At 39.2% G+C, this 27,705-nt stretch overlaps 2 protein-coding genes and 1 pseudogene across 2 annotated transcripts in view; 2 read left to right on the top strand and 1 right to left on the bottom strand.

Moving 5' to 3' along the window:
• The first annotated feature begins 11,227 nt into the window (after window positions 1–11,227).
• Window positions 11,228–12,164, top strand: LOC143643186 (olfactory receptor 8B12-like; annotated as a pseudogene).
• LOC143643187 (olfactory receptor 8B12-like) overlaps window positions 11,277–27,705 on the top strand; it is a 142,003-nt gene continuing 125,574 nt past the window's right edge. The window contains exon 1 of the mRNA XM_077111945.1: window positions 11,277–11,341. The gene's annotated coding sequence lies outside the window, so the exon portion shown is untranslated. The remainder of the gene's footprint in view (window positions 11,342–27,705) is intronic.
• On the bottom strand, window positions 21,486–22,409 carry LOC143643179 (olfactory receptor 8A1-like). The gene has a single exon (XM_077111939.1). The coding sequence runs from the start codon at window positions 22,407–22,409 to the stop codon at window positions 21,486–21,488; it is 924 nt and encodes a 307-aa protein (XP_076968054.1).

Here is a 27,705-nt window from a genome sequence, read left to right on the forward strand (position 1 = left end):
TAAACCAGGGCTGAGTTTTCCCTTCCTCAATTAGCTGACTATAAGGAACTCACCAAGAGCCACAACTCTGGTCTGGGAAAGAGAAGGTAATGTGGCAGGAGGGGGACCATGGACATTTGGGCCACTTTCTCATGTAATGTACTAGTGCCTTCAGGATCTGCTTGAGCCCTATCCCTTATATACCATTACCATTTTATGATGGAGTGCTGCTGCTCAACTTTTTGGCTCAGTGGTCAGCCAACACTCAGCTCATGATAGGCAACTCAGTTCTCATGGTAACTTGGTGGCCCATGGTTAAGCATTCAGTCTCTACTAAGGCTCAAATAGCAGGCTAAAAGCTGTTTCTCAGAAAAAGAGTAGTTATTTTCAGTGGATGGTAAGGTTTTGTTCCAAAATCCTAAGGTTCTTCACTGTAGTTCTCCTATATGGACCTGCCTATTTGGCACTGACACCTTCAGCACTATTGAATCTTTTGGATCATATGGCCTAAATGGCAGAACAGCTTGCCTAGCAGCCTGGACATGTCACAGAGCCTTCTCTTTCTCCAGTCCCCATTCAAATCTAACAGCTTTTCTGGTCACTCAGTAAATGGCCTGGAGTGGCAACCCAAATGAGGAATATTCTGTCTCCAAAATCCAAAGAAGACAATGATGCATTGTACCTCATTTTTGTTCATAGGAGGTGTCAGATGCACCAGCTTATCTTTCACCTTAGAACGGATATCCCAACATACCCCACACCACTGGACACCTAGAAAGGCACCTGTATTATTGTTGGATTTATTTCCCATCCTCTGACACACAAATGCCTTACCAATAAGTTTTTAATAACTGCTACTTCTTGCGCACTAGGTCCAGTCAACATGATATGATCGATAAAATGCACCAGTGTGATGTCTCATGGGAGAAAGAAATGATCAAGGTCCCTGCAGACAAGATTGTGATATAGAGCTGAAGAATTGATACAGCGCTATGGCAGGAAAGTGAAGGTATACTGCCTGCCTTGCCAGCTGAATGCAAACTGTTTATGGTAGTACTTACTGACAGCTATTGAGAAGAAGCATTTGCCTCACCAATGGCTGCATACCAGGTACCGGGCGTTGTGTTTGTTTGCTCAAGCAATGCTACCACATCTGGAACAGCAGCTGCAATTGGAGTCACCACCTGGTTATGTTTATGATAAGCCACTGTCACCCTCCAAGACTCATCTGTTTTCTGCACAGGCCAAATAGGAGACTTGAATGGGGATGTGATGGGATTTGCCATGCCTGCATCCTTCATGTCCTTAAGAGCAGCAGTAATCTCTGCAGTCCCTCCACAAATCCAGTATTGCTTCTGATTCACTATTTTGCAAGATAGGGGCAGTTCTAGTGGCTTCCTTTTGGCCTTTCCAATAGCCCTCATTCCATGAGTCAGAGAACCAATGTGGAGATTCTGCAATTGCTGAGTATGTTGACTCCAATTATGCCTTCTTCAACTGGGCAAATGACCACTGTGAGACAGACCTGAGCTAAATCTCCATCAATCACTTGACCTCCATGAGTCCCTACTCTGACTGGTGGACGAGAGTGATGTTTTGGGTCTCCTGGAATTAATGTCGCTTCTGAACCAGTGTCTAATAATCCAAAACATCTGATTATTTCCTTTTCCCCAGTGCATGGCCAACCTGATAAAAGGCCATAGGTCTTCTTGGGGAAGACTGGAAGGAAGGTTAACAGTGTAAATTTGGGGCAGTATAAAAGAGACCTTCCCCAAGGTATCTGACCCTCCCCTCATTCAAGGGGCTCTGCTTCTGTACACTTTTTCTAGTCTGGGAATTGATGTAGGGGCCATGATTCTGTTCTCATAATTCAAGTTAGACTTCTGTTCATATGAGCTAGAATTCTTCTGCTTATACAGCTCGAACAAGAATTTAGTAAACTGCCCATCTATTTTACTTCTGGGTACCCCACAATCTACTAGCCAACACCACAAGTCTCTGCAAGTCAGATTATTTTGTCTACTTCTTTGAGTCAACTGTCCATTATGGTGGCTGCACCCACCTTGTCTATGGTGATTAACTGTCACCACATGGCTTCTGCCAACTCGGGATCTGATCATACCCATTGAGTATAAGGATTCCCGCTCAATGACAGCAGTTCCCACAGTAATATCTGACCTACAGACAAGGGTGACTACAAAACTCTTCAGGGATGATGGAGCTGGTCTCATGAATTTATTTCTCAAGCTTCTGGTGAAAGATGTGTCCTCTGGACATTCCTGGGGTATGTGAGCTGTTCCTCCCTGATAAATCCACTCTAACTTTCCAGTCTTTCTGTGCCTCTGGATTCCCTCATCTGTATTATACTAGGGCAGTTCTGGCATTTCAACCTCATGTAACGTTGGCCACCTTTTGATCCATATTTCAGCCAACCATCCAAACAAACTGTAATGCTAGAATATTGAATGCAGGATCTCTGCTTAGTGGGCCCATATCAATAAATTCAGCTTGATCCAAGTTTGTAATCCTTCCACAATTGTCCCACATACTTACTATCCATTCCCACACATATTCCCCTGATTTATGTCTATGTAGGTTATAAAACTCATGCGATTCATTTGGAGTATAGTGTACCTCCTCGTGGGTCACACTATTGGGGCCTGTTGGGACTTTAGTCTAGTTATAGGTCTTGAGGAAATGAGGGGTGGTGGGCATGGGTTATGAGAGGAAATAGATGTGTCTTTCAAGCCTATTACCTCAGGGCTTCTGTTGCAGTTTTTTCTGGTGAAACAAAATTAGTTGCTCCAGATAGAGGAGTGAAGGCTGTTTCCCCAGAGGAGGTGGTTATAGAGTTAGCAGGCATTGAAGGGTTACTCTTATTAGATAGGTTGGGTGGCAGATTTCTCTGGGCAGACTAGAGGCCAGGAAGCTGTTTCCACAGGGCAATCCATTACAGGGCTATCTAGCAAAGGTTCAGCATATTCCAGGGATTCTGTCTCCTAGAATTGCCATTATTATCAATACATATATCTCCATCCCAAGTTTCAGGATCCTATTCTTTTACAGCTGAAGCCCTTATTTTAACAGAAGACACCCTGCAAGGTTGAGATTTTAGTTTATGTTGTATGTCTGCTACTTGCACAATGAGCGTCTGTATCTGGTTTTCAGAGATTTGAAATCTGTGGGCACAGGAAATAAGATTTTCTCAGGGAAAACATGGAAACTTTTACATTGTTCAAATGGCACTTAAGTTGCAAATATGTAGCCTTCAACTTATCTGTTTCTCTCATCACTGCATCCATTGTATCTAACAACAACCAGTCAACATCATTATACCTACTAATTCCACAGAACTGTGTCAAAGTGTCAAAAACACTCTCATCCAGACCCTTGATTCATATAAGCATACAGTTAGCAAAATCTAATGTGATATTTTGAGTATCTCCCTTGCCAACTCACCGTATAGACTGATAGTGCATCTTGATTATTGGAAATACAGTCATTACTTCCTGTGAGTCTAATAAGAGTAGAAAACCAATTTGCATGGGCAGGCACTGGGAATCAAACCCAAAAACCCACTTTTAAGATTCTGTTTCTCAAGAACCACTCTTGGTACCAAGCTGTACTAGTCAAGGTTCTTTAGAGAAACAGAAACCACAGGAGACATCTGTAAACACGAAATTTGTGATGGTGTCTCATGCAACCATGGAAATGGAAGAGTCCAAAATCTGTGGGCAGGTTGTGAAGCTGGCAGCTCCGATGAGGGGTCTGAATGAACTCCACAGGAGAGGCTCGGTGACTGAAAAAGCTGTGAAAAAGTCTCTCTTCTTCCTTAAAATGTCTTCCACTGATTGGGTTATCTCATTGGTGGGAGACATGCCTTAGTTGATTGCAGATGTAATCAGCCCCAGATGCAATCAACTGTCTGATGATTTAATACACCAGCCTTCTGGTTTATCAACCAGTCACAAAATATCCTTGCAGCGATGGTGAGAAGAGTGCTTGCCTGACCAGACCACTGGGCATCATCAAATGGCCAAGTTGACACCAGAACCTAAGCATCACACCATGTGACAGGTATTGGCCTTTCTTCAGTGTCAGGATATTTTTTTCTGAACATTTTTAAGGCCTTAGAACTGTTAACTTGTAACTTTTTAAATCCCCTTTATCAAAGCTGATCCGTTTTTGGTATATTGCATTCAAGCAGTTTTAACAAACTAACACAGGTATGAAAGGCACAATAGTAGAGATTAACTATACACTAGAGGCATACAACAGCAGATCTGAATGGACAGAAGAAAGAATCTGCAAACTAGAAGACAGGATAATCGAAATCATACAGTCAAAAGAACAAATATAGAAAAGAATGAAAAAAACTTGAGTAGTGTCTCAGGGATTTGTGTGAAAGCACAAAGTGTACAAATATATGCACTATGGTGTGCTAGAAAGATAAGAGAAGGGAAAAGGGACATAAAGATATTTGAGGACATAATGGCCCCAAACTTCCTAACTGCTATGACTAACATAAACATATATGTTCAAGAAGTTCAATGTATTCCAAACAGAATAAATTCTAACAGATCTACTCTGAGACACATACCAATCAGAATGTCAAATGCCAAAGATAAAGAAAGAATTCTGAAAGCAGCAAGAGAAACAAAATTCCTCACATACGAGGGATCCTGAATAAGACAAAGTCCCGATTTCTTATCAGAAACCATGGAGGTGAGAAGGCAGTGGTATGATGTATTTGAGGTACTGAAAGAGAAAAACTTCCTGCCCCCAATTTTTTATCTGAAAAAGAATCCTTCAAAATATTTAAATATTTATCAGTTTAAAATATTCACCGATGCACAGAAGCTGAGACATTTTGCCAATAAAAGACCTGCCCTCCAAGAATTATTAAAAGGAATTCTACAGGTTGAAAGGAACAGACAAGAGAGAGTGGGTAGGAGTAGTGTGAAGAAATGAAGATCATCAAGAAGCTTATTGAAAGGCATAAGTGCAAAATCCTGTAGTCCTGTATCCTCAATATGCAACTCTACTCTCTAGTTCATATGAGTAGAGTACACTTAAACAAGAAAAAGAGGTCAAGGATCTTCTATGTTTTTATATACATATTCAGTTGTTCCAGAAATACTGATTAAAACAATTTTTCCCCCGTTGAATTGCTTTGCCACCTTTGTAAAGAATCAAGTGAGTTTATATGTTTGGCTCTATTTCTGGATAATCTAATCTGCTCCACTAATCTATTTACATATCTGTATTACAGAATAATACTGTTTTTTTTTTTTTTTCACATGGGCAGGCACCGGGAATCAAACCCCCGTCCTCTGGCATGGCAGGCCAGCATTCTTGCCTGCTGACCCACCGTGGCCCACCCCAGAATGATACTGTTTTAATTACTGTAACTTTATATAAATCTTGAAGTCAGGTAGTATAAGTTCTCCAATTACTTTTTTCAGTCATTTTGGCTATTCTAGATCCTTTGTGATTCCATGTAAATTTTAGAGTCATCTTGTCAAATTCTATCAGGAAATCTTCTATTTTTATTGGAATTTAATTGAATCCATGCATTTACTATGGTCGATGTAACAAATTAACAATACTTATTTTTCTGATCCAATCTACGAAATTCATATCTTTCCATTTATTTAGATTTTATTAAAATTGTTTAGCTATATTTTTAATTTTTAGCATAGAGGTCATATATAAATTTTTTAAAACTCATTCCTAGGTACTTCATGATTTTCTTTTTTATTGCTAGTTAAATGTTCTTTTTAAAATTAAATTAGAAAATTTTATAAATTTTTCCCTGATACATGGAAATAATAGTTAATTTTATTTATTAACCTTGTATTTCATGACCTTGTAAAATCTAATTTGTAATTATGGCATTTATATTTCTTTGTATTTTCTATGTATACTTATATCATGTTTCAATAAAGATGTTTTAATATTTTCCATTCCAAATTTTAGGCCTCATTATGCAAACAAAATGAGAAGGACAAACATATTGAGGATCATGTCAATGAAGATTCAGGTTGAGAGCACTGAGCAGCACTGAGCAGTTATAAGGGGTTGTTCTAGTCCGCTAGCTGCAGGAATGCAATATGCCAGAAACAGAGCAGCTTTTAAAAGGAGAAATTTATTAAGCTGCAGTTTACAGTTCTAGGCTGTGAAAACGTCCCAATTAAAGCAAGTCTACTGAAATGTCCAAATTAAGGCATCAACAAGGGATTGCCTTCACTCAAGAAGGCTGATGAAGTTCAGGGTTTCTCTCTCGACTAGAAAGGCACATGGCAAACATGGAGACGTCTGCTAGCTTTCTCTCCTAGCTTCTTGTTCATGAGCTTGTTTCTCTCCAGGCTTCTTGTTTCATGAAGCTTTTTGTTCCAAATGCCCAGGGGTGTTTTTTATTTCATTTCCAAAGGTCTCTCACTGCATGGACTCTTGTGGCTCTCTCTCATGGTTCTGAAGCTTTTTCCAAAATGTTTCCTCTTTTAATGGATTCCAGTAAAGTAATCAAGTCCTACGTGGATTGGTGGAGTCACATCTCCCTCTAATCACAGGTTAACACCCACAATTGGGTGGGTCATATTTCCATGGAGGTAATCTAATCATATTTCCAACATATAGTCTGAGTAGGGATTTAAAAGAAAGGGCTACTCCCACAAGATGTATCGGGATTAAAACATGGATTTCAGGAGTCACAAAAGATTCAAACTGGCACAGGACTATTCAGAGAGATAGGAATAGAAGGCAGAAGCAGTCAAGAGGAACTTTTTATTATAACCTTGCCATTGTGAATGATATATATTAAGTGCTATGCTCTTAATATCTTCATGTATTGCACTGGCTGGCAGCTCACATTCATTGTTGAATAGAAGTTGGGACAGTGGACATTCTTGACTTGTCATTAACCTTAAGATGTAATCATTCAGTATTTCACTACTGAGTATGAGCTTAACTGTAGGTCTTTCATAGACATCTGTTATCAGATATAGAATGTCTGGTTATATTCCTAGTTTGCTAAAACTGTTTATCATGAATAGATATTGACTTTTATCAAATTCTCTTTCTACTGCTTTTGAGATGATATGGTTTTACCCTTTTGTTCTATTAATGAAGTGAATATGTTGGTTGATTTTCAAGTGTTTATTTATTTATTTTTTTATGGGCAGGCACTGGGAATCTCAAATGTTAATCTTAATTTGATGTCTTTTCCTACCATCTCGTGGATCTTTTTGAGTGTTTTTCAGTACTTCATGTTATCTCTTCTACTGGAATTTTAGCTATACTTCCATATATTTTTATTATATTATTTTATTTGCATTATTGTATTACATTTTATTGCTATTCTCATTTTGTATATTTACATATATTAAACATCAGCATAAATCATCTTTCTTTTGCTTGAAGTAGAGTAATTTGAATTTTCAAGAAATACAAAAAGTATTCTTTTGTATCTATTCACATATTTGGTATTTCTGGTACTCTGCATGCTTACCTGGGGTCATATGATTCTCTCTCCCTCTCTTTGTTTGTGGACTGGGGGAACTTCTGGCTTGCAGAACCCTGAAACAATGCATTTCTGCTGTTTTAAACCACCCAGGTTTTGGTACTTTGTTGCTGTAGCCTTCAGAAACTAAGACAGTTTTTGGTACAGGGATGAAAACACTGCTGTTTAAATATGGAAAAATGTGGAAGTGGACTTGGAATTGGGAATTGGGTCTAGGCAAGAAGAATTTTGAGACACTTGATAGTAAAACCCTAGATAGTCTTGAACAGAAAGATGGGAGAAATATAGACATAAAGGCAAAACTGGCCAAGACCTTAGAAGGAAATGATGAATGTTACTGGAATTTGGAAGAAATGCTATTCTCTCTGTAAAATGGCAGAGAACTTGGCAGAATTGTGTTATGATGTTGGATGAAAGACAGAACTTGAACTTGGATATTTAGCTGAGAGAAGTATGGATGGTGCAGCCTGGTTTATCTGTGCTGCTTATTGTAAAATGTGAAAGGAAAGAAATAAAATTTCTTTTTTTTTTTTCAAAATTTGAAACTTGAACTGTTAAGCAAAAAGAAACCAGCAATTTATGATTTGAGAAATTGATGGCCTATCCATATATTGTATTCTGGAAATAGGGCCAAGGGATGTCACTGGACAACCATTTGCTCAAAGAAGATTAGGCACAGGACTGACGGATCTAATCAATAATCTTGGAAGAAGCCAGGATTAAAAATGTGGTTTCTAGGAAATATTTGTGTAGGACCCTCCTTACTGATGAATTGAACCCTGGTGAATTGCATGAGAGATCAACATGGTTATGGAGAATTGTCAGCAGAAGCATGGCTAGGCTTTACTGAAAGCGACAGAGATACGAGAAAATGAGGAAGAATAATTCCCAGAGCAGGGCCATGGTGTAAAAGTCTGAGCCCTAGAGTGGGGCCACCACCTGGCATTCAGAGATGGGGGGCTGCCACTCCAGAAGTCAGAAGGACAGAGCACTGAACCACAGATTACTCATAGGCCATGGAATCTAATGGATTTACCCTGCAGGATTTTGGACTCATTTGGGACCCATGACTCCTTTTCTTTCAAATTCCTTCCTTCTAGAATGGGAAAGTCAATCCTATGCCAGTCTCATATTGTGTTTGGTAGCAAATAACTACTTTGATCGTTTTACCTGTCCACTGATGGAGATGAATTTTGCCTTACAATGAATTATACTGAGAGTCTCATCTGTACTTGTTTTAGATGATTTAGAAGATGAAATCTAGACTTCAGAGTTGATATTGGTTGGCTTAGTACTTTTGGGGATGATGGGATGTGGTGAACGTTCTTTTGCATGTGGGAAGAGCCACAGGGTATAATGTTATGCATCGAATTGTATACTTCAGAAAGATATGTTCACTTCCTATCTCCCAGGATTGTAAATGTGATTCATTTTAGAAATAGCATTTTTGAAGATACTTTTAGTTAAGATCAGGACAGAATGGATTAAGTTGGGCCCAATCTGGTATAGTTTCTGCCCATTTGAGGAGAGGACAATTGGAAACAGAAAAACAGAGAGAAGACAGCAAGGTGACAGAGATAGAGATTGGGTTATTAAACAAGCCACAGAATGCCATATATTGGCATCAAGCTACCATGAGAACCTTATAGATTTCGGAGGAAGTATGGTCTTGATGACGCTTTTGTCTGGATTTCTAGCACCCAGAACTGAGATAATAAAGTACTCTTGTTTTAAGCCAACTGTAATGTTGTAATGGCACCTCAAGAAACTAAAACAAAAAGTATCTGAGATATTGAAATATTGAGTAGAGAAGGCAGAGGTTAGGATAGGTAGTAGAAAATAGTAAAAGAAAACAAAAACAAAAGAAAAGAAAAAAAATAAACTAATGTCTGGTCCTGCACTGGAAAAGGATATACTAGGATTCGGTTTGACAGCACTGAGCAGATAGAAATTCAGTTGGGGTAATTGCTCAAAGAAATGTGGGTAAAAGTCAGGAGAGTTATGGTGAATTTTGGTTAGTTATAAATTCAGAGAAAGGTTGATCTTGGAAGAGGATATAAGCAATTATCTAATTTGGATTCTTTGTTACAATCAAGTTTCCATTCCATGAAAAGATAGGGGAAGGGAATAAATGAAATCTCCTTTCTTTTCTAAGCTGGGAGCAGCACAATTCCTGGATTTAATTGTAATGTGGACAAATTATTGAATGTCCCCTTCTAAATTACATTTGCCTTATTGTTTACCCTTCCTGACCATAATCACTTTTTAAAATTAAAGTCATTTCATTTTTATAAGAATTAAAAAAATTTTTTTACCAGACGTTTAGGTCCTAGATGGCAAGGACACTACTTTTCGGATTTTTACTAGTAGCTCTCATAAGGAGGCAGTTTATACCGGTTGCTAAATAAGGGATATAGAAGCAGACAGACATAGCACCACTATGGTTTCTGAAGCCTGTTGTCTTTGTCAGCACCTTACATTTAAAATGAGTATCATTATTGTGAGGAATAAACAAAGTTATATTTATATATTGCTTTTGGATCTTGGCTTTCAGGTAATATTCGATACTCAAGAAATGGTATCGATAATTATTTTTTTCAAAATGATTTGCTCTTCATAGTGCTGAATAGATGTTAGTTGAATGAAATAATTGAGTCGTTAAAGGCCAAATTATTAACATCATGGTACAAACAAAACATTCCTTCTTGCTTAGGGATGGCAGTCTCTAAGGTAATCATCCAAAGGGAGTTTATACTGTAACAAGCAGGTCGCTGAGATCTCTAATCTAGAATAAAACCCTCCTGTGATGCTTTTGATTCACTGGTCTGGAAAAAGTTCCATCTTCTCCCTGGAAGCTGGACAAGGGCTTAGAGCAATCCAACAATTAGAAATGATGTTTTGTTGTGGAAGAGTTCTAGCATAAATTTGAGGTTCTGATCCTTTGATCAGGACTGGGAGCAGAGGGTTCTGAATTCAATGCTGTCATTCTCTGTTCCCGAGGGCCATTTCTGGAGGAAAATTGTGGATAAGAGTGCAGTGTAGCCTCGAGGTTCTAAACTCAAGACGAGTGAGTGCCTGCCTGATCTTGGACCGTCATGTAGTGTGGTGGTGAAAAGCACAAACCATGGGAGCCACATGACCTGAGATCATCTTATTGCTGCAATTTAGAAGTATTGTACTCCAGGCAAATGATTTAGTCTCAGTTATCTCATCTGTAACATAGGGAACATAATATCGTCACAAAGAATTTAGAGCAGATTCTCTCATAGTAGACACTAAATAAGTGATAGCTTTACAAAATGATTATTTCTGGGGAAAAAACACAACTTTATCTTCCAGCTAGTCCAGCACTGACCCAGAGGTGGAAGCCCTGAGCATCATCACAGTGGCTTCTACCTGTCAGAATTCCTTCTGAGAAGAGGACAGGTGTCAACAACTGAAGCAGAGGCAGGAGAGGAAAGGTCACAGAAAAGGAACCGACTTAAAATTTAAAAAGTCATCCAGTGTATTTTTAGCACCCCTCTCCTTAGGTGTACCAGCTCTCATCGTGTAGACAAAGTTCACCCACATTGTATTCTAGCCTAGCAATTTGTAAAGACCAGAATTTCACATCTCTGTCTGTGCAATCTGTTATCAAGAATGGTGGTGGGATCCTGGGAGGGTGATAGTGATGTTTTCACTCTAACTGGTTCTTTCTATTTTTCTCACAGACCCCACCAGGGGAAAATGGCAGCTATGAACTCTTCTGTGACTGAGTTTCTCCTCTCAGGCTTAACGGACTTGCCGGGTCTCCAGATCCCTCTTTTCTTCTTGTTTCTGTGCATCTATATCATCACTGTGGTGGGAATCCTGGGATTGATAACTCTGATTGGACTGAATTCTCACCTCCACACTCCCATGTACTTTTTCCTCTTCAACCTCTCCTTAATAGATTTCTGTTACTCTACTACCATCACTCCCAAAATGATTGTGAGTTTTGTCTCAAAGGAGAATATCATATTGCATGCAGGGTGTATGACACAACTCTTTTTCTTCTGTTTCCTTGTCATCTCTGAATCCTTTGTGTTGTCAGGAATGGTGTATGACTGCTATGTTGCCATCTGTAAACCACTGTTGTGCACAGTTACCATGTCTCCGCAAGTGTGTCTATTCCTTTTGTTAGGTGTTTATGTGATGGGTTTTTTGGGAGGCATTGCCCATACAGGGAGTGTAGCAAGTCTGACCTTCTGTGCCGACAACCTTGTCATTCATTTCATGTGTGACATCTTTCCTCTCCTTGAGATCTCCTGCAATAGCACATATGTGAATGAGCTGGTGGTCTTTATTTTTGTGGCCATTGACACCATTATTGAGTGCCCATTGTCACCATCTTTATCTCTTACGCTCTAATTCTCTCCAACATTCTCCATATTCACTCCAAGGAGGGTAGGTCCAAGCCTTTAGCACTTGCAGCTCCCACCTAATTGTGGTTTCCCTTTTCTTTGGTCCCAGGACTTTTGTGTATCTTAAACCACCTTCCGTTTTGCCCCTTGACCAAGGAAAAGTGTTCTCCCTGTTCTATACCATTGTGGTACCCATGTTAAACCCACTCATCTATAGTTTGAGGAACAAGGATGTCCAAGTTGGCCTGAGGAAAACCATGAATAGAAACACATTTTCTTAAGAAAGGAGCAGCAATTGAGGAAGAAGATCCAGTGCTTTATTTATTAGTGTGTGTGTGTGTGTGTGTGTGTGTGTGTGTGTGTGTGTGTACATGGGTGTTTTAAATGAGGGATTTAAGTTCCAGTTTTTTCTCTCACATACAGAAATGAATTTTACTTCCTTACATTTGGATAATTGTTTTCAAGGCATTCTTTATTTTATGAAAATTGTTTCAGCAAGCATAGATCAATTAATTTTGAATGGATATTATGAATCATTTAAGATATACAGGCTTAATGGACCTGTATATCAGAGACTCAGGCATGTCTTTTTCCCAAAGACAAACAACCAGCAGGGGCCACAGATGGGACTGTAGTCAGGCCCTTCAATTCCAATTTACTCTGTTTTCCTGTATGCCTGTTTCTTTGCTCCATTGCTGCCCTTGCAAATTTAATTTAAAAGTATAGTATTTAGTATTTGAAATTTGATTCTTTTCACAGTCATTTCATGTAGCTTCTCAACAAATAACCCTGACAATTATAATTTTTTTCAAGAGGATAGGAGGTGAGAAACTTTCTTACGTTGTTTTTGGTGAAAAGACAAGAGAAGTGTGGGAAGATTGGGGTGTGTGAGTGGCAGGTATGTTAAGTCCCAGATAGCAATTAGTATGAGAATTCCTGAGGTAGTGCTGGAAGTCTAGGGACCCTGTCTAGTGAATTCGGACTTTCATAGATTCAAGGGTTTTAAACATGGGTAGTTAAAGTTACATACAACATTTTAAGAATAAGTGTGTCATAATTTAGAGTGCTTTCCTTTAAGAAAGGGAAAATCTGTGCTATGACTTAGAAACTTGTGGCTCAGGACAATTATCTAAGTGTCTGGAAGCTTTAAAGGATCAGCAAATAACTTCAGGATCTATCTACTTATCAGGCAACGCCAAGCAGTTCATGATTAGAAGAGGCAACTTGCACAGAATTTTCTGGCACTGAAAACAGTACTTCCCACACAGGCTTATGTGGGAAAAAGACAGTTTATCTCAGTGCTGGTTTGTAAATCTACATCATTCGGTAAAGTGAGGTGCAGGTTTATGTCATACATGAGAACTTTTTCTTGTAAATACTTCGTGAATGACAAAGTTTCTTCTGAAAACATTAACATGTTCATGTGATGGGGAGACACTTCGGTTTATGAACTTTTCCTGGGGAAAGTTCTCTTCTTTTGGGAAACAACATAGTTTGGATGAGTGTTTAGCTTTGCTCTTTGGTATGAAACAGATCAGTGGGAATGACATCCTAAGATTGAGAATGTTACTTAATCAGAATAGGACAGGGAGGAAAACTGAGTTTTCTGTTGGGTATAATAAGCTGGTTGAAGTGGAGAGGCCATATGAGGTTGGGATGTAGACTCTAGGACTTTTAAGCCACATAGTAGAGTCAGTATTGCATTGTAGTTCGGTTGGTTAGAAGTTGAATGACTGAGCAAATTCTGTAATGTCTCTAAATATTATTTTCTTTGTTTTTAAAAGCAAGACAGCAATTTTCCTCTCTTGAGGTTTCTGAGAGAAATCAATGGCAGACACTCCATAAATCTAAGTTCTCTCCCTGCTGGACTCCATCTAGTTATTAGCACTTCCTATAGTTTTTGCATGATGTTAGGCAAATAACTTCATTTTTCTGGGCCTCTGCATAGGCATGAGAAAAATGAGCTCAAATCTAACTTTTGTTTTAAAAATGATATATTTTGGTTAAGTAATATGGAATACTTACACATTGAACAGTGTAAGTGGAGGTTATACAGTGAACAGATCTCTTTCTCCTGTTTAGAAATTTCATTCTTAAATTCTCTTTGCTGGAAAAAATAATTTCACCATTTTTCTTAAGAGTCCTATAGAGATAGTGGATGTATGTTTAAGTATTTATGTCTCCTGCTCTATTTATATATATCTGGTGCCACTTCTAGTTTTAAACTTTTATAAAAGCATCTTTAAGAATGATTCTTACATTAGGTACAGATTAGAATAGGATGAAGCAACAAACATCACAGGGGTAAAAAAGAATAGTAACCACTCACTAAGGAGTGTGGGAAGATATGTGGTTAAGAAATATGAGAGAGGGCAGAGACATTTTAAGACTGGATGTATCCTGTGGTGTCCAACACTGCAAACCTGGAGAAACACTGGGATCCCCTGACCTCCTGCCCTACCTCATGTTTGCACCAGCTCCATTTCTGTTTGCTGGATGCTGTGGCAAAGTCAGAGCCCTTGATAACTGGAAGCACCAGGGTTATAAGTATTTTCCATTCAGAAAACTTTTTCATGTGTTTGCTTAACGTATTTTTAGAAAAATTTTCAAGTTTTATCCTCTTTTTCTTTTTGTAGCTGCTCATATTTAGTGTTGTAAATTTGTGCTGTGAAAACATATGTCTGAGAGAAAAGATCACCGGTGTCATGTATCCATGTCCTTGCCCTGGTAGAATACATTACCCTGCCCATTGATATTGGGTTTGACCGTGTGACCTATTTCAGTCAATTGTATATTAGCAGTTGTGTAATAGCAGGGTCTGGGAGTGGGCTTGTAAGGTGTAGATTTTCCTCTTGTGCATCAGCCACTGCCTTTTGAGAAGAGCTTCACCTGGGTAAGTGGTGGCCTTTCCAACCCATTCTCACAATGAACACATGTGAAGCAGATCCCCACTCCCACCCCCAAATCAGAGCTGCTCATCTGTGCCAGATGAGGTCAGCCACCACAATCAAATTGTAGATATGTGAGTGATATGAATTGAGTCATGTCCCCCACAAAGACATGTTCAAGGCATGACTTCTGGTTCTATTGATGTGAACCCATTTGTAAATAGGATCTTTGAAGATCTTCTTAAAATGTGGCCAAGGTCAATCAGGGTAGACCTTAATTCAATATGACTGGACTTCTTGTAAGCAGAAGAAAATTGGATGCAATATATAAGAGTGAGGAGGAGACAAAAGAACACAGATGTTCAAGTGAGGGAGATAAAGATTGAGTTATGGGTTGCCTGCAAGTCACCTTCAGAATTGTACAGACTTCAGAGAAATCATGACCCTGCTGATACCTTGATTTTGGCTTCAAGACTACAAAACTTTTAGACAAGTAATTCTTGTTATTTAACCCAACCAGGCTACAGAATTTGTCATATAAGCCCTGGCAAAAAAAGAAAAAGAAAAAGATAACAAGTATCATTGTTGTATGCCAGTGGGGTTTTGTGATTGTTATACAGAAATAGGTAACTGATAGAGCTGCATCATTCACAAATCAGCAAAGGAGAATCTCAACTGCATTATGAAATTTTCTTCCAGTTGGTTCATCCTCTATATGCCATGCTATGAAATGCCATTTAACTTATCATTATAATGTGAGCATTTTTCCTTGTTAATAAATATTTCGAGCTACAATTTTTCATGGATTTATCATGTAGATATATTTTATTTAAGCTTTACTTTTCTGTTGGTGAATATTAAAATGCATCAGTGTTCCCAAGGTTTTATTAGTATAAGTAATGCTATGATTACCACTTTTGTGAAAAACATTTTGTCTAGACTTCTGATAATTTATTTTCCCAGGCTATAGAGAACGTAATTTTTGTTTTCATTATTTTTTCATCCAAATTAATTTACCATCTTTCCTGTGATTTCCTCTTCTTTGACCAATTTCTTATTTAGAAATATGTTATTTACTATGTGATTTTTTTCTCAGATATATTTTTGTTATTTATTTCTCATATAATCCTCTGTGTTCAGAGCACATGCTCTGTAGAATTTCAATCTTTTACATTTATCGAGAGGGGTGCAGAATAGGAATCGAACTCATACTTTGAGGTTAAGTAGTCCAAGAGTTAAGTGAAATTGTGCCTGAGAGTAGTCAGAGTTCTTCATGTGTGAACACAATGAGCAATGCTTCTTGTCCTCAGAAGTAATTCCTCCTTGGGAGAGTATCCATCGGCCCTATCTTCTCTAGGTTTCTCGTCAGTCTCTGGAAGCAATTTGTATTTGTTGTTGCAGTTTTTGAGTGTGAAAATGTACGAAAAGTGATGTTTTCTATGGCCCTTCTTAAACAACTTTTCAAATATCATCTTATGGTTGCTCTGCTGTGGAAAGATGGCATTTCTTTTCTTCGACTGGAGAGGAATATTAGGGCATGTCTTGATTAGCTATTAGGCCTTAGGTCAGTGCTGTCAAGAAATTTCAACACGAAGGGACGAGGCTTTTATTTTCTAGTATAACAGTGATACAAGGTTATAGTCTCAGGGTTGTCCGCTCTTTCATTATCAGAGCCATTTTCCTTCTAGAAAAGGGAAAAAAGGACTGTGAGATCCTACTCAGGTATCACTAGACAGAGCATGGGTGCGTGGCTGTGTTTTAACATCTTTTCTGTCCTTTTACTAATACAGAGCCCTGGGACTGAATGTTCTGAGAGCTCTCCCTTCACGTTGTTGTCCTGGTATGGGGGTGAGAAGAGGAGGAGGCTGAGGTTGTGATGTATTTAGGTCTTTTGGCAATTCTCATTCTTGTTTCAGGCCAGGTCCCTGAGCACCCTTGGACACGGGCCTGTCTGAGCGGCTGCTGCCTTGCTTGTGAAAAGTGGACTGGGTCCTCCTCTGCACGTGCTAGCACAGCCCAGCCAGCCTTGCTGATCTGCCAGGGGATCCCAGGGGCGTGGTGAACTTTTCAAACTTGTGCTTGGAATTGTAAGGAGAGGGCAAAAGGGGCAGAAAGTGAAAGGCATTCCTACATCACTCATCTTCTCTTCATTCAAAACCTCAGGTTTTCATATTTATAGCAACAGAAATTCTAATTTTGGACTCAAGGAATTGATTCTGTCTCTTACATGGTTGTTATTTCCCAGCCCTTTTCCTCTGCCCTAACCTGACCTTTCTCTGGTTGTGCCTCTCCACATGGGATGCATAATACGTGGGACCGCGAGGATGCACCAAGCCACAAGCTGTCCCCTCCCCCTTCTAGACTTTGCTTTCAGTGTTGGGCATAACCCAATTCCCTGCCTAAATACCCTGCCCTACTTAGAGGCTCTCCCCTGACTCACTATCGCAAGGCAGACCACACGGATGGTTGTTCACCCTCAGACCCACATAGCCAGGTTGCAGCTGTGTTTAAGGGCTGTGGATGGAATTCGGACGTGAAGATGCTCCTGTGTGTGTGTGTGAGGCCCCTTGTAGAGTGGAGAAGACCTAGGATTGGAAAGTGGACGGTGGAAAGCTGTCGCTGTGGGCAGGGGACCAGGAGGTAGGAAACTCTTCTCCTAGTACCACATTCTGATATGGAACCCAGAAATCTGAGATTTCTAAATCTGAGCCTGGCTCTTTAGCTTGCTATGATGGTATATATGTAAAGGTAGAAGGAAAGAAAATATTTTACCTTTTGTTAACTTGGTTCATAACTTTTATATATTCAGATATTTGGTGTGTGGGGCTTCATCTGTAATCCTTCGACAAGCCCCACAAATATTAAGGGCTGGCCTACCCATATCTCTCTTCAGTAGTCCAGTGTCACCCTCTTACCTTGGGCATCTTGGGTGTGTTGAGTGATGTAGATGGAGAGGTGGATCTAGGAAAAGGAATTTTTATTTTTGACCTTTTCTTTTTTTTAAATAACTTTTTAAATTATATAATATATAGTATATACAAAGCAAAGAAATAAAAAAGCAATAGTTCCCAAAGGATCCCTCAAGAAGTAGTTACAGAACAGATCCTTTCAGATTTTTCCTTCTGGCTGCTCCAGAATATAGGAGGCTAGAAGGCTTAAATATTTTTTTGTTATCACAATCGACTTTTTTTTTCCTTTTTGTGAAAAAATAACATATATACAAAAAAGCACTAAATTTCAAAGCACAGCACCACAATTACTGGGAGAACATGTTTCAGAGCTTGACATGGGGTACAATTCCACAATTCTAGGTTTTCACTTCTAGCTGCTCTAAGATACTGAAGACTAAAAGCAACTTAATGATTCTGCAAACATACTCATTTGTTAAATCCTATCTTGTCTGTAGAACTCCACCATCACCTTTGACCTTTCTATCTGTCTTTAGGGGTGTTTGGGCTATGGCCATTCTAACTTTTTCACGTTGGAAGGGTCTGCCAATTATTTGGGGTAGGGAGATGGATCTGTTCCTTTTCTTTTATTCTTCACTGTTTTAGTTTGCTAATGTTGCCAGAATATAACATACCAGATAATGGGTTGGCCTTTACAAAATATAATATACTAGAAATGGGTGTAATTTACAACCTTACAGTTCTGAGGCTATGAATATGTCCAAATCAAGGCATCATCAAAACAATACCTGGGCTCTGAAGACAGGCTAATGGTGAGCTTCAGCTCCTCTGCCACATGAGAGGCACATGGTGGGTCTGCTGCTCTCTCCCTTCTCTCCCACGGGTCGCTGTTTTCAGCTTTTGGCTTCTCCGTCTGTGGATTTCTTTCTCAGCTTCTGTGTGCCTGTCTCAGTTTCTCTGTTCTCAGTTTCAGAGATGCCTCAGTTTCTGTTCTGTTTATGTTTCATTCTCTTTAAAGGATTCCAGTAATGGAATTAAAACCCACCCTGAATGAGGCGTGTCACTTCTCACCTTAAGATACTGCTCACCAAAGAATTTACTTACAATGGGTCCACAGTCAAGGAAATGGATTTAGCTTTCAGAACATGCTTTTTCTGCAGGACATAAAGCTTCAAACCGTCACTCTCACTTTCATGCATCGTATGTCTCAGGACCATCATTCTAAACTGCTTAAGGGGTTTAGGCTTCCTAAATGTGCTTTTGTTGATTTATGTGCTTGCATTTTTAAAATACATAAATAATGTGCTGTATATTTTGTTATCTTTCTTTTCCCACACATTGCTATGCTGTAATATCCATCCATGTTGCTTAAAGGTAATCTTTTGCTCCCCAGTGGTGGGTACCCATTTTGTCTCTAATTTCCTAAACCATGGGCATCTTTGTACATGCTTTCATGTGGGCATAGGAGAGAATAGTTTTAGCATAGTTTGAATCCCAAGGCAAGGATTGCTAAATCCTGCAGATGCATTTATGTATTTTTCCTAAGTAATATTTTGTTCTACAGAACAGTCTACATGCATGAGGGTTCTTCAATTGCCACATCCTCATAATAATTTAACACTATCCAGATTTTAAATTTTTTTCCAGTTTTATAAATATAAAGAGATATCTCGTTATTATTTTGATTTGCACTCCTCTTATTAGTAACGAGTGAGCATCTTTTCATATGCTTGTGGGCACTTCAGGTTTTCCTTCTGCAAATTGTCTATTGTATATATTATGCCCATTTTATCCCTGTTGTTGATGATGTCTTTTTCTTATGGACTTTCAAGTGTTTATTATATGTGCTAGTTAGATATCTTCTCCAATTCTATTATATTGCTATTAACTTTATCTCTGGTAACTTGTGATGAACCAGAATCTTAATGTTTCATGTAATCAAATGCACCACACGTTTTTTGCTTTATCATTTCTCACCTTTATTTAAAAAAGATGAATTTCTACATGTTTTTTGAAATAGAGGGGATCTTTAATGGTGAAGTTTTCAGCTCCTGCTGGAGAAAGGTCAGGAGAAAATATGTAAAGTAGTTACTTTGGAATACTCTCCATATCAGTTCCACTGTCTCTCTGGTTAGAGGTTTAAAAGGGTAAAAGTTAAAATTCTCAGATTTCCAGGCATGTAGGGTTCCACATGTGAATTAGTGAGATCTGGATGGTGGGAGTGTGTAACAGAATCTCCTAAGGGTTTCTTAGAAAACGGATATTGGGCCCAACCCAATTATGCAGGAGGTCTGGTGAGGCAGAAAGTTTTCATTTCTAATTAGTTCCCAGGTGATAATCATTTTGTAGAATCTCTGATTTAGAATTCTATTCCACAATGTTGTTGTTTGCTGGCAGTAGTGACAGATACAGCAGGGGCTTCCTAACTTTTAGGTCATCTCTACTGTGGAATTGCTTTGGACTCACTAGTTCCCCAGTGGGAACTCCCAACCTCCTGTTCCAACCGTTCAAAAATATATATACATGTAATTTCCTATATTAGATCCATTTCTGCTTGAGAAACTTGGAGTGATTCCTAGTTCTTATAACGAAACACAGACTGATACAATATTGAACCAAACATAGCTGAATGATCAGAAAATGCCCCTAAATTTTTTGCAGTATAAGTCTGCTGAATCTAGAATGTGTATCCTTGATGCAATTATAAGCAATGGGGAAAGAAATTTTGTCCAGAGACAGATGGATGTTCGGAATGATTTTGGCCAGGGACCTTGCAGCAATGTGTAATTCAGGGTGACAAAACATCATTTTGTTGCCTGTGCTGAGTGGTTTCCTGAGATATAGTGATTTCCTGACATGCAGGATTTGCTAAAACTGGGCAAGACTCAGGCAAACCAAGTCAAACTGATGACTACAGTGCAATCTTGTTTTAGCCATTTTGTAGAAGTTGCCTATAAAGGAAGAAAGGTTTGTCAGTGATAAAGGAGGTGATTTGAGTTAATATTAGGAACCTTTGTAAGTGGAAGGACTTAATTAATGGAGAATCAATAAGCAGTGCAGAGAAAATCTAAAGTGAAGGGGGTAATGTGATAACCAAGAGTGTGGGCTCTGGAGTCATCTTGACCTGAGTTTGAACCCCAGTGTTGTTTGTTATCAACCATATAACCCTAAGTGAGTTATTAAACAAAATGTCAGTACCTGTGAATTGGGGATAAAAATAGTATCTCTAGGTGTTTAATTGAGGTATAGTGAGGTACAATTGAAATGACGCATGTGGAGCCCTAAGAAGAATGTCTGGCTTTGAGTATGCTCCAAAAAGTATAAGCTGCTATTATTATTATTATCATTGTTTCTAACACAACTGAATAAAGGGATCAGGCAAAATTTCTTGGGTAAGGTTATAAATAGACATGAGAGAGAAGACAGTGATAACCTTGAAATTTACCTCTTTGTCTTGTGTATTCCTTATTACAAAAAGTAAGAATAGGATCTACTAATATTTTCTCTACAGAAGGTAATAAAACAATGAATGGCTTTCAAACTCAAGGCTGAAGGTGTAAAGTTGATGTGAAGTTACAATCAGTTAAATGTTTGTCAAAAAGCTCAAGAGAGAGAGAAAACATACTAGATGGAAGAAAATGTGAACTGAAATCAGCCAGTTTCAAAGAGTTAGCAAGAGAGAAGAGGGGGAGGGAAGGAAGAGAGAAGCATGTAGAGTTGGTTGGGCCAACATTCAAGGGCTTCTCTCTGGAATTGATGACAGGTTATACTTAAGATGGAAAGGATCAGAACTTTCACATCAAAATCATTTTATCTGCAGTGTTTTCTGCAGGGCAGCCTTGACCTCCTTGTTCCTCAGACTGTAGATCAGGAGGTTCATCATGTGGATCACTGTGGTATAGAACACAGAGGCCATGTTCTCCTGGGCCAGGGAACTGGCCGTGGAGGGCTTCAAGTACATGAATGCAGTAGAGCCATAGAACATTCCCACAGCTGCCAGGTGGGAGCTGCAGGTACCGAAGGCTTTGGACCTGCCCTCCGTGGTGCTGATGTGGAGGATGCTGGACAGGATGAAGGCATAGGAGACAAGGACCATTAAGCTAGTGACTACAATGTTGAAGCCAGCCAAAAAGAAAACTACCATCTGGACATCATAAGTGCTAGTGCAGGAGAGCTTCATGAGAGGGAGGATGTCACAGAAGTAATGACTGATGAGGACCTTACAATAGGACAGCTTTAGCATGAGGACAGTCTGTATTGTTGAGCCAATGAATCCCAAGATATAGAACACAGCCACCAGCAGGGAGCAGACTTGATGGTACATGATGATATTATAAAGCAAAGGATTGCAGATGGCAACATAGCGGTCATAGGCCATCACCGTCAGCATGTAACACTCAGCAATGACAAAAACAAGGAATAAGTAGAGCTGTGACATGCACCCTGCATAAGAGATGATGTTCTTCTCTGACACAAAGTTCCCCAGCATCTTAGGGGTGATGACAGAGGAGTAGCACATGTCCACAAGGGACAAATTGCTGAGGAAGAAGTACATGGGGGTGTGAAGCTGAGGATTCATGCGGATTAACGTGATCATTCCCAGGTTCCCCACCATGGTGACCGTGTAGATCCCGAGGAAGAGGAGAAAGAGGGGGAGCTGGAGTCCTGGCCGATTTGTTAGTCCCCCGAGAATGAACTCTGTCACTGTGGAGTGATTTTCTGCAGCCATTCTCTTTGGAGTTGGAGCCTGTGAGATGGGAGAGAAAACCCATGAAAGGTATCCCCTGGACTGCTTGTTTTCAGTGTTTGTCTCTGGTTGAGGGATCCTGGGCTCTTTTCTCATGCCTCCTCTCCTCAATTCTGTTTGCTGGAAGGTCAACAGACCCGCCCCCAAGTGTTCAAAGATCATGAAAATGAGAGGAAAATGCAAGATCTTAAGGTTTTACAATGATTTTGTTTCAAATATTCAAAAACAGGGGAGATTAAAGGATAGTCTATGGACGAACTTCAATTGTGTCACCTGCAATTTTTTAGAAATGCAAACTCTCAGGCCTTACCCAGATCTGCAAATCCTTGTAGTGTGAGAGTGACATGGTAGTTACAGATGCATCACTTAGTGATAAGTCTATATTTATATATGAATGATAAAGAATTAATAAACTAAATTCCCAAGGTATTTGTAAAAATAACATGAGATATTGCATATTTAGAAATTTTTTCAAACCTCAAATCCCCTTAAAAATGTGAGTTATTATGATGTGCCTGAATGTTTGTCTTACATTTTCACTGGAATTGAAGCCCTAAGGCATGGATTTTTATTTTGGCTGTCTATTAGAATCACAGGGAGCATTAAAAAGTATCGATGATTTGATTCCATCCATAGAACTTATGATTTGATTGGTCTTTGTGTAGCGTGTGCATTAGCACATACTAGTGTTCCTAGCACACAATAGCTATTTATTATTATTACTATTACAATTATTATACTATTATTATTATTATATTACTATTGCCTTCACACTATTATTTCCCTAGTGGAAAAGTACTCATTATAGGCATCTTTTCTAGAAAGCAAGAACCATCATTGCTGGCATAGGAAACTTACAGATATCGCTTGTCTCTGAAATGTATTTCTTAAGCTAGTAAAGTAAATTCTCAGTATTTTAACTATTTCTTCCTTATGAAAAAGATGGATCTCATTAATACTTCCCCAAATACTTGGGTATAGGGGGAAAAGTAGTTAGAGTAGGACTTTGATTTCCATTTTCATGGAAAACTGTACAGTTGGCCATTAATTTACCTGCTTGAGGTCTATCATGTTGGTAACTTGTAACTGAAAATAACCTCTGTTCTCTCCTGTTATTAAATTCCTTCTCTTGCCTGCAAATTTTAGCCTCATGATTTGTACACCTATATCTTTTCTCTTTTTTTTGTGTGTGTACATGTTCTGGGAATCGAACCCAGGTCTCCGGCTGTACACTTGTATCTTTAAGGCTGTGTTTTGATTGAATGTGTATGATACTTGATGTCTTAATTGAGCACAGCATAAAAAAAAGTGGAGTGCTATGATATCTTTTTTCATTCTCTAGGAATTTGAGGCTCTAAAAGTTAAGTAAGTTACCCAAGGCCACATAGCTAGTATGAGACAGAACTTGGCCTAGAACCCAGGGCTCAGACCAGCAGTCTGTTTGGGCTCCACTAAACCATGCTGCTTTGCTAAAAAAATGAGCACCGTTGTATAGGAAAATTCTAGACTGCATTTGTGAGGGTTACTTTATGTGTTTTCTTGCCTGGGTTATGGTTTGGATTTTTTTTGTCAACCATGTCCTAGTTTTTGAAGGGGTATTTCATAGGTGGCTTAGCATGAGCTGACCTTAAGGAGATTACTCTCAATAATGTGGGTGGTCCTTATCAAGTCAGTTGAAGATCCTAAGTGTGATAACTGTGGGAATCTCAGGGGGCAGAAGGAATTCTGCCTCAAGACTATGCCCTCCTCTCCCTCCTGAGTTTCCACCTTAAGGAATTCAGACTCAACCGATCAACATCACTCTTACCAGAATTTCTAGCCTCCAGTCTGCCCCACAGAACTTGAACTTGCCAGCCTTCACAATTGCATTAATGCAAGCCTTATAATAAATCTCTCTCTGTACACACACATCCTTTCGGTTCTGTTTGCCTGGAGAACCTTGAGAGATACAGCATTAATGAATTTTTGTACTCATACAATCCTCTAAAATAATCCACATATCTTTATCAGTTACTAAAATTCTTACCTCTGGTTTTACCGGGTCATCAAGTTTCAGGATTACTGCTGCTGAGAACACATTACACAGAGACAAAGCACTTAGAGATAAGGGAATCACATGGTTGTAAATCGCCTGTTTCATCAACAGAAGTTCATGGAAGAGAGGTTTTTCTCATGCAGTTGCTTTAAATCTGCAATGAATGACAGATTGGTGAGGAAAAATGGAGCCCGGTCTCCGGGTAATCTCAGGGAATGCCTTGGTTTCAATAGTTAGGAAATGCATATTAGGAAATAGAAGAACTATATATGTATCTAGTCCTGTTATTTCCTCAGGGAGGCCAGAAGAACCATGGAAATCATCCACCAAGATTGAAAACCTTGTAGTCTGTTTATCTATATAGTAGCAGAACCTCTGTTGGGGTCACTCTAGAGACTGAGTCCTCACTGAAGTAACTAGGAGCCTTTGTTTACACCTCTGCTTTGAGTCATGTTTTGCCTCCCAGGGGTGCTAATTTTCCTTTTGTTGAGGTATTTCTTGCAATCTGGGAAGCTTAAGGCCTAGGATATTGGGATATTTCACCTCCAACAGTTCCCTTCTTCCACCCCTTCCCCTCCTCATCCCACAACCACTTCAGTCTTTACTGTCAACCTCATCATCCCTTTCCAGCATCATCGTTGCTTGTCATCAGTATTTATGTCATTAGGCCAATAACCCAGTTTTGAAATGTGTATTTTAAAGAGTTTAAAGACAAATTAAAATATTTTTCTCAAACTCTATAATTTAGTAAAGGAATGTTAAATTTGTCACTCTGCTGCTGCACCTGTGGACTGATGAGGTAAAATGGCAGGAGGGTGAGGGGTGGGAGTGGAAGGCTCATAAGGACTCTTCATCCTCTGTTCTTATTCATAAGGAGAATTCATTCACAATAAAATGTCCTATTCAAGAATATATCAATAATATCTTATCTACCAGTATATTGGCATTATGCTGCTAAGATAAACTATTTATTTTGAGCTAATTGTAGACCAAATACTTGTAAAAAATAACACAGAAACGTCTCTGGAATGCTTAACATGTTTCCTCTAATGGAACATCTTGCAAAACTATAATACGATATCACACAAAGGATAATGAGTCTAATACAACCCACCTCTTTTACTTATACTCACTTTTGTGTGTTTATTCAGTCCTATTTAGTTTTATCACTGGGTATGTTTATGTTCACGTATTCCCCTTAGAGTCAAGATAAGTTATATCACCACAGAAATCCCTTGTTTTTTTTAAGGTAATTTCCTTCATTTTCTCTTTTTTGTTCAAAGGAGGCACCAGATGCAGCAACTTAACCTTCACTTAGAAGGGATATCTTGACATGCTCCATACCACTGGACACGTAGAGATTTCACTGAGGTGGAAGACCCCAAGTATTTTTGTTGAATTTATCTCTCTTCCTCTGACACACAAATGTCTTACCAATAAGTCTAGAGTAGCTACTACTTCTTGCTCACTAGGTCCAATCAGCATGATAGCATAAATATAATGGACCAGTGTGATGTCTTGTGGGAGGGAGAAATGATAAAGATCCCTGAAGACCAGATTATGACATAGGGCTGGAGAGTTGATATACCCCTGAAGCAGGACAGTGAAAGTGTATTGCTGACCTTGCCAGTTGAAAGCAAAATGTTTCCAGTGGTCCTTACTAACAGCTATTGAGAAAAAAGCATTTACCGAATCAAGAGCTGCATACCAGGAACCAGGGGATGCCTTGATTTGCTCAAGCAATGATACCACATCTGGAAGAGCAGCTGCAATTGGAGTTACCACCTGGTTGAGCTTATGATAATCCTCTGTCCTCCTCCAAGACCCATCTGTTTTCTGCACAGGCCAAATAGGAGATTTGAATGTGGGTGTGGTGGGAATCACCACCCCTGCATCCTTCAAGTCCTTACGAGTGACAGTAATCCCTGCAGTCTCTCCAAGAATATGGTATTGCTTCTGATTTTTATTTTTCTTGGTAGGGGCAGTTGTAGTGGCTTCCATAGTGGCTTTCCCACTATAATTGTTCTCAGTCCATGAGTTAGAGCCAATGTAGGGATTCTGTCAGTTGTTCAATATGTTGATACCAATTATGCATTCTGGAACTGGGGAAATAACTAAGGAATGGGTCCAGGGACCCACTGGACCCACTATGAGATGGACATGAGCTAAAACTCCATTGATCACCTTACCTCCATAAGACCCCACTCTGACTGGTGGACCAGAGTGATATCTTGGGTCCCCAGGAAGTAATGTCACTTCTGAACCAGTGTCTAAAAATCCCCAAAATATCTTATCATTTCCTTTTCCCTGAGGCACAGTTACCCTGGTAAAAGGCTGTCTGTTTCCTTGTGGAAGGCTTGAAGGAAGATTAACAGTATAAATATGTGGCAGTGTAACAGTGTTTACCCCCAAAGAGACTTGGCCTTCCTTTCATTCAAGGGGCTCTGGGTCTGTAAACTGTCTCATGTCTGAAAATTGGTTAAGTTGCCTGGAATCTCTTTTTTTGTAATTCAATTTAGACCTCTGTTCACTTGATCTAGAACTCTTTAGTTTATACAGCTCAAATAAGAATTTAGTAGACTGCCCGTCTATTGTACTTATAGGTACACCATGATTTACTAGCTAATGCCACAAGTCTCTGTGAGTCAGATTATTTTGACTCCTGCTTTGAGTTTGCTGTCTTTTATGATAGCCACATCTGCCTTGCCTTTGGCGATTGAGTGCTGCCACCTGGCTTCTGCCCACTCAGGATCCAGTCATCCCCACTATGTTTAAGGATTCCAGCTCAGTGACAGCAGTTCCCACAGTAATATCTGACGTACAGAGAAGTGCAACTACAGAGCTCTTCAGTGATGACGGCGCTAGTCTCACAAATTTATTTCTTACAGTTCTGGTAAAAGGTGCATCCTCCAGACATTCCTGGGGTATAAAAGCAGACTTTGCATGATAAATCCACTCTAACATTCCAATCTCTGTAAGCTTCTGGATCCCCTCATCTACATTATACCAGGGCAGTGCTGACCTTTCAACCTCAGGTAATGTTGGCCACCTTTTGATTCATATTTCAGTCAACCATCCAAACAAACTGTTAATGCCTTTTCTAACCCCTTGAGCTATAACATTGAATCTCTGTTTAGAAGGCTGTTCTAGTTTGCTAGCTGCTGGAATACAATATACCATAAACAGAATGATTTTTAAAAAGAGGAATTTAATGAGCTGCTAGTTTACACTTCTAAGGCTGAG

This window comes from Tamandua tetradactyla, chromosome 8, assembly GCF_023851605.1.
Source record: "Tamandua tetradactyla isolate mTamTet1 chromosome 8, mTamTet1.pri, whole genome shotgun sequence".
In the NCBI taxonomy this organism is placed as follows: Eukaryota; Metazoa; Chordata; class Mammalia; order Pilosa; family Myrmecophagidae; genus Tamandua; species Tamandua tetradactyla.

What these genes read in the sequence shown, in the direction of transcription:
- LOC143643179 (XM_077111939.1), bottom strand. Translation starts at nt 22,409, where the DNA reads ATGGCTGCAGAAAATCACTCCACAGTGACAGAGTTCATTCTCGGGGGA.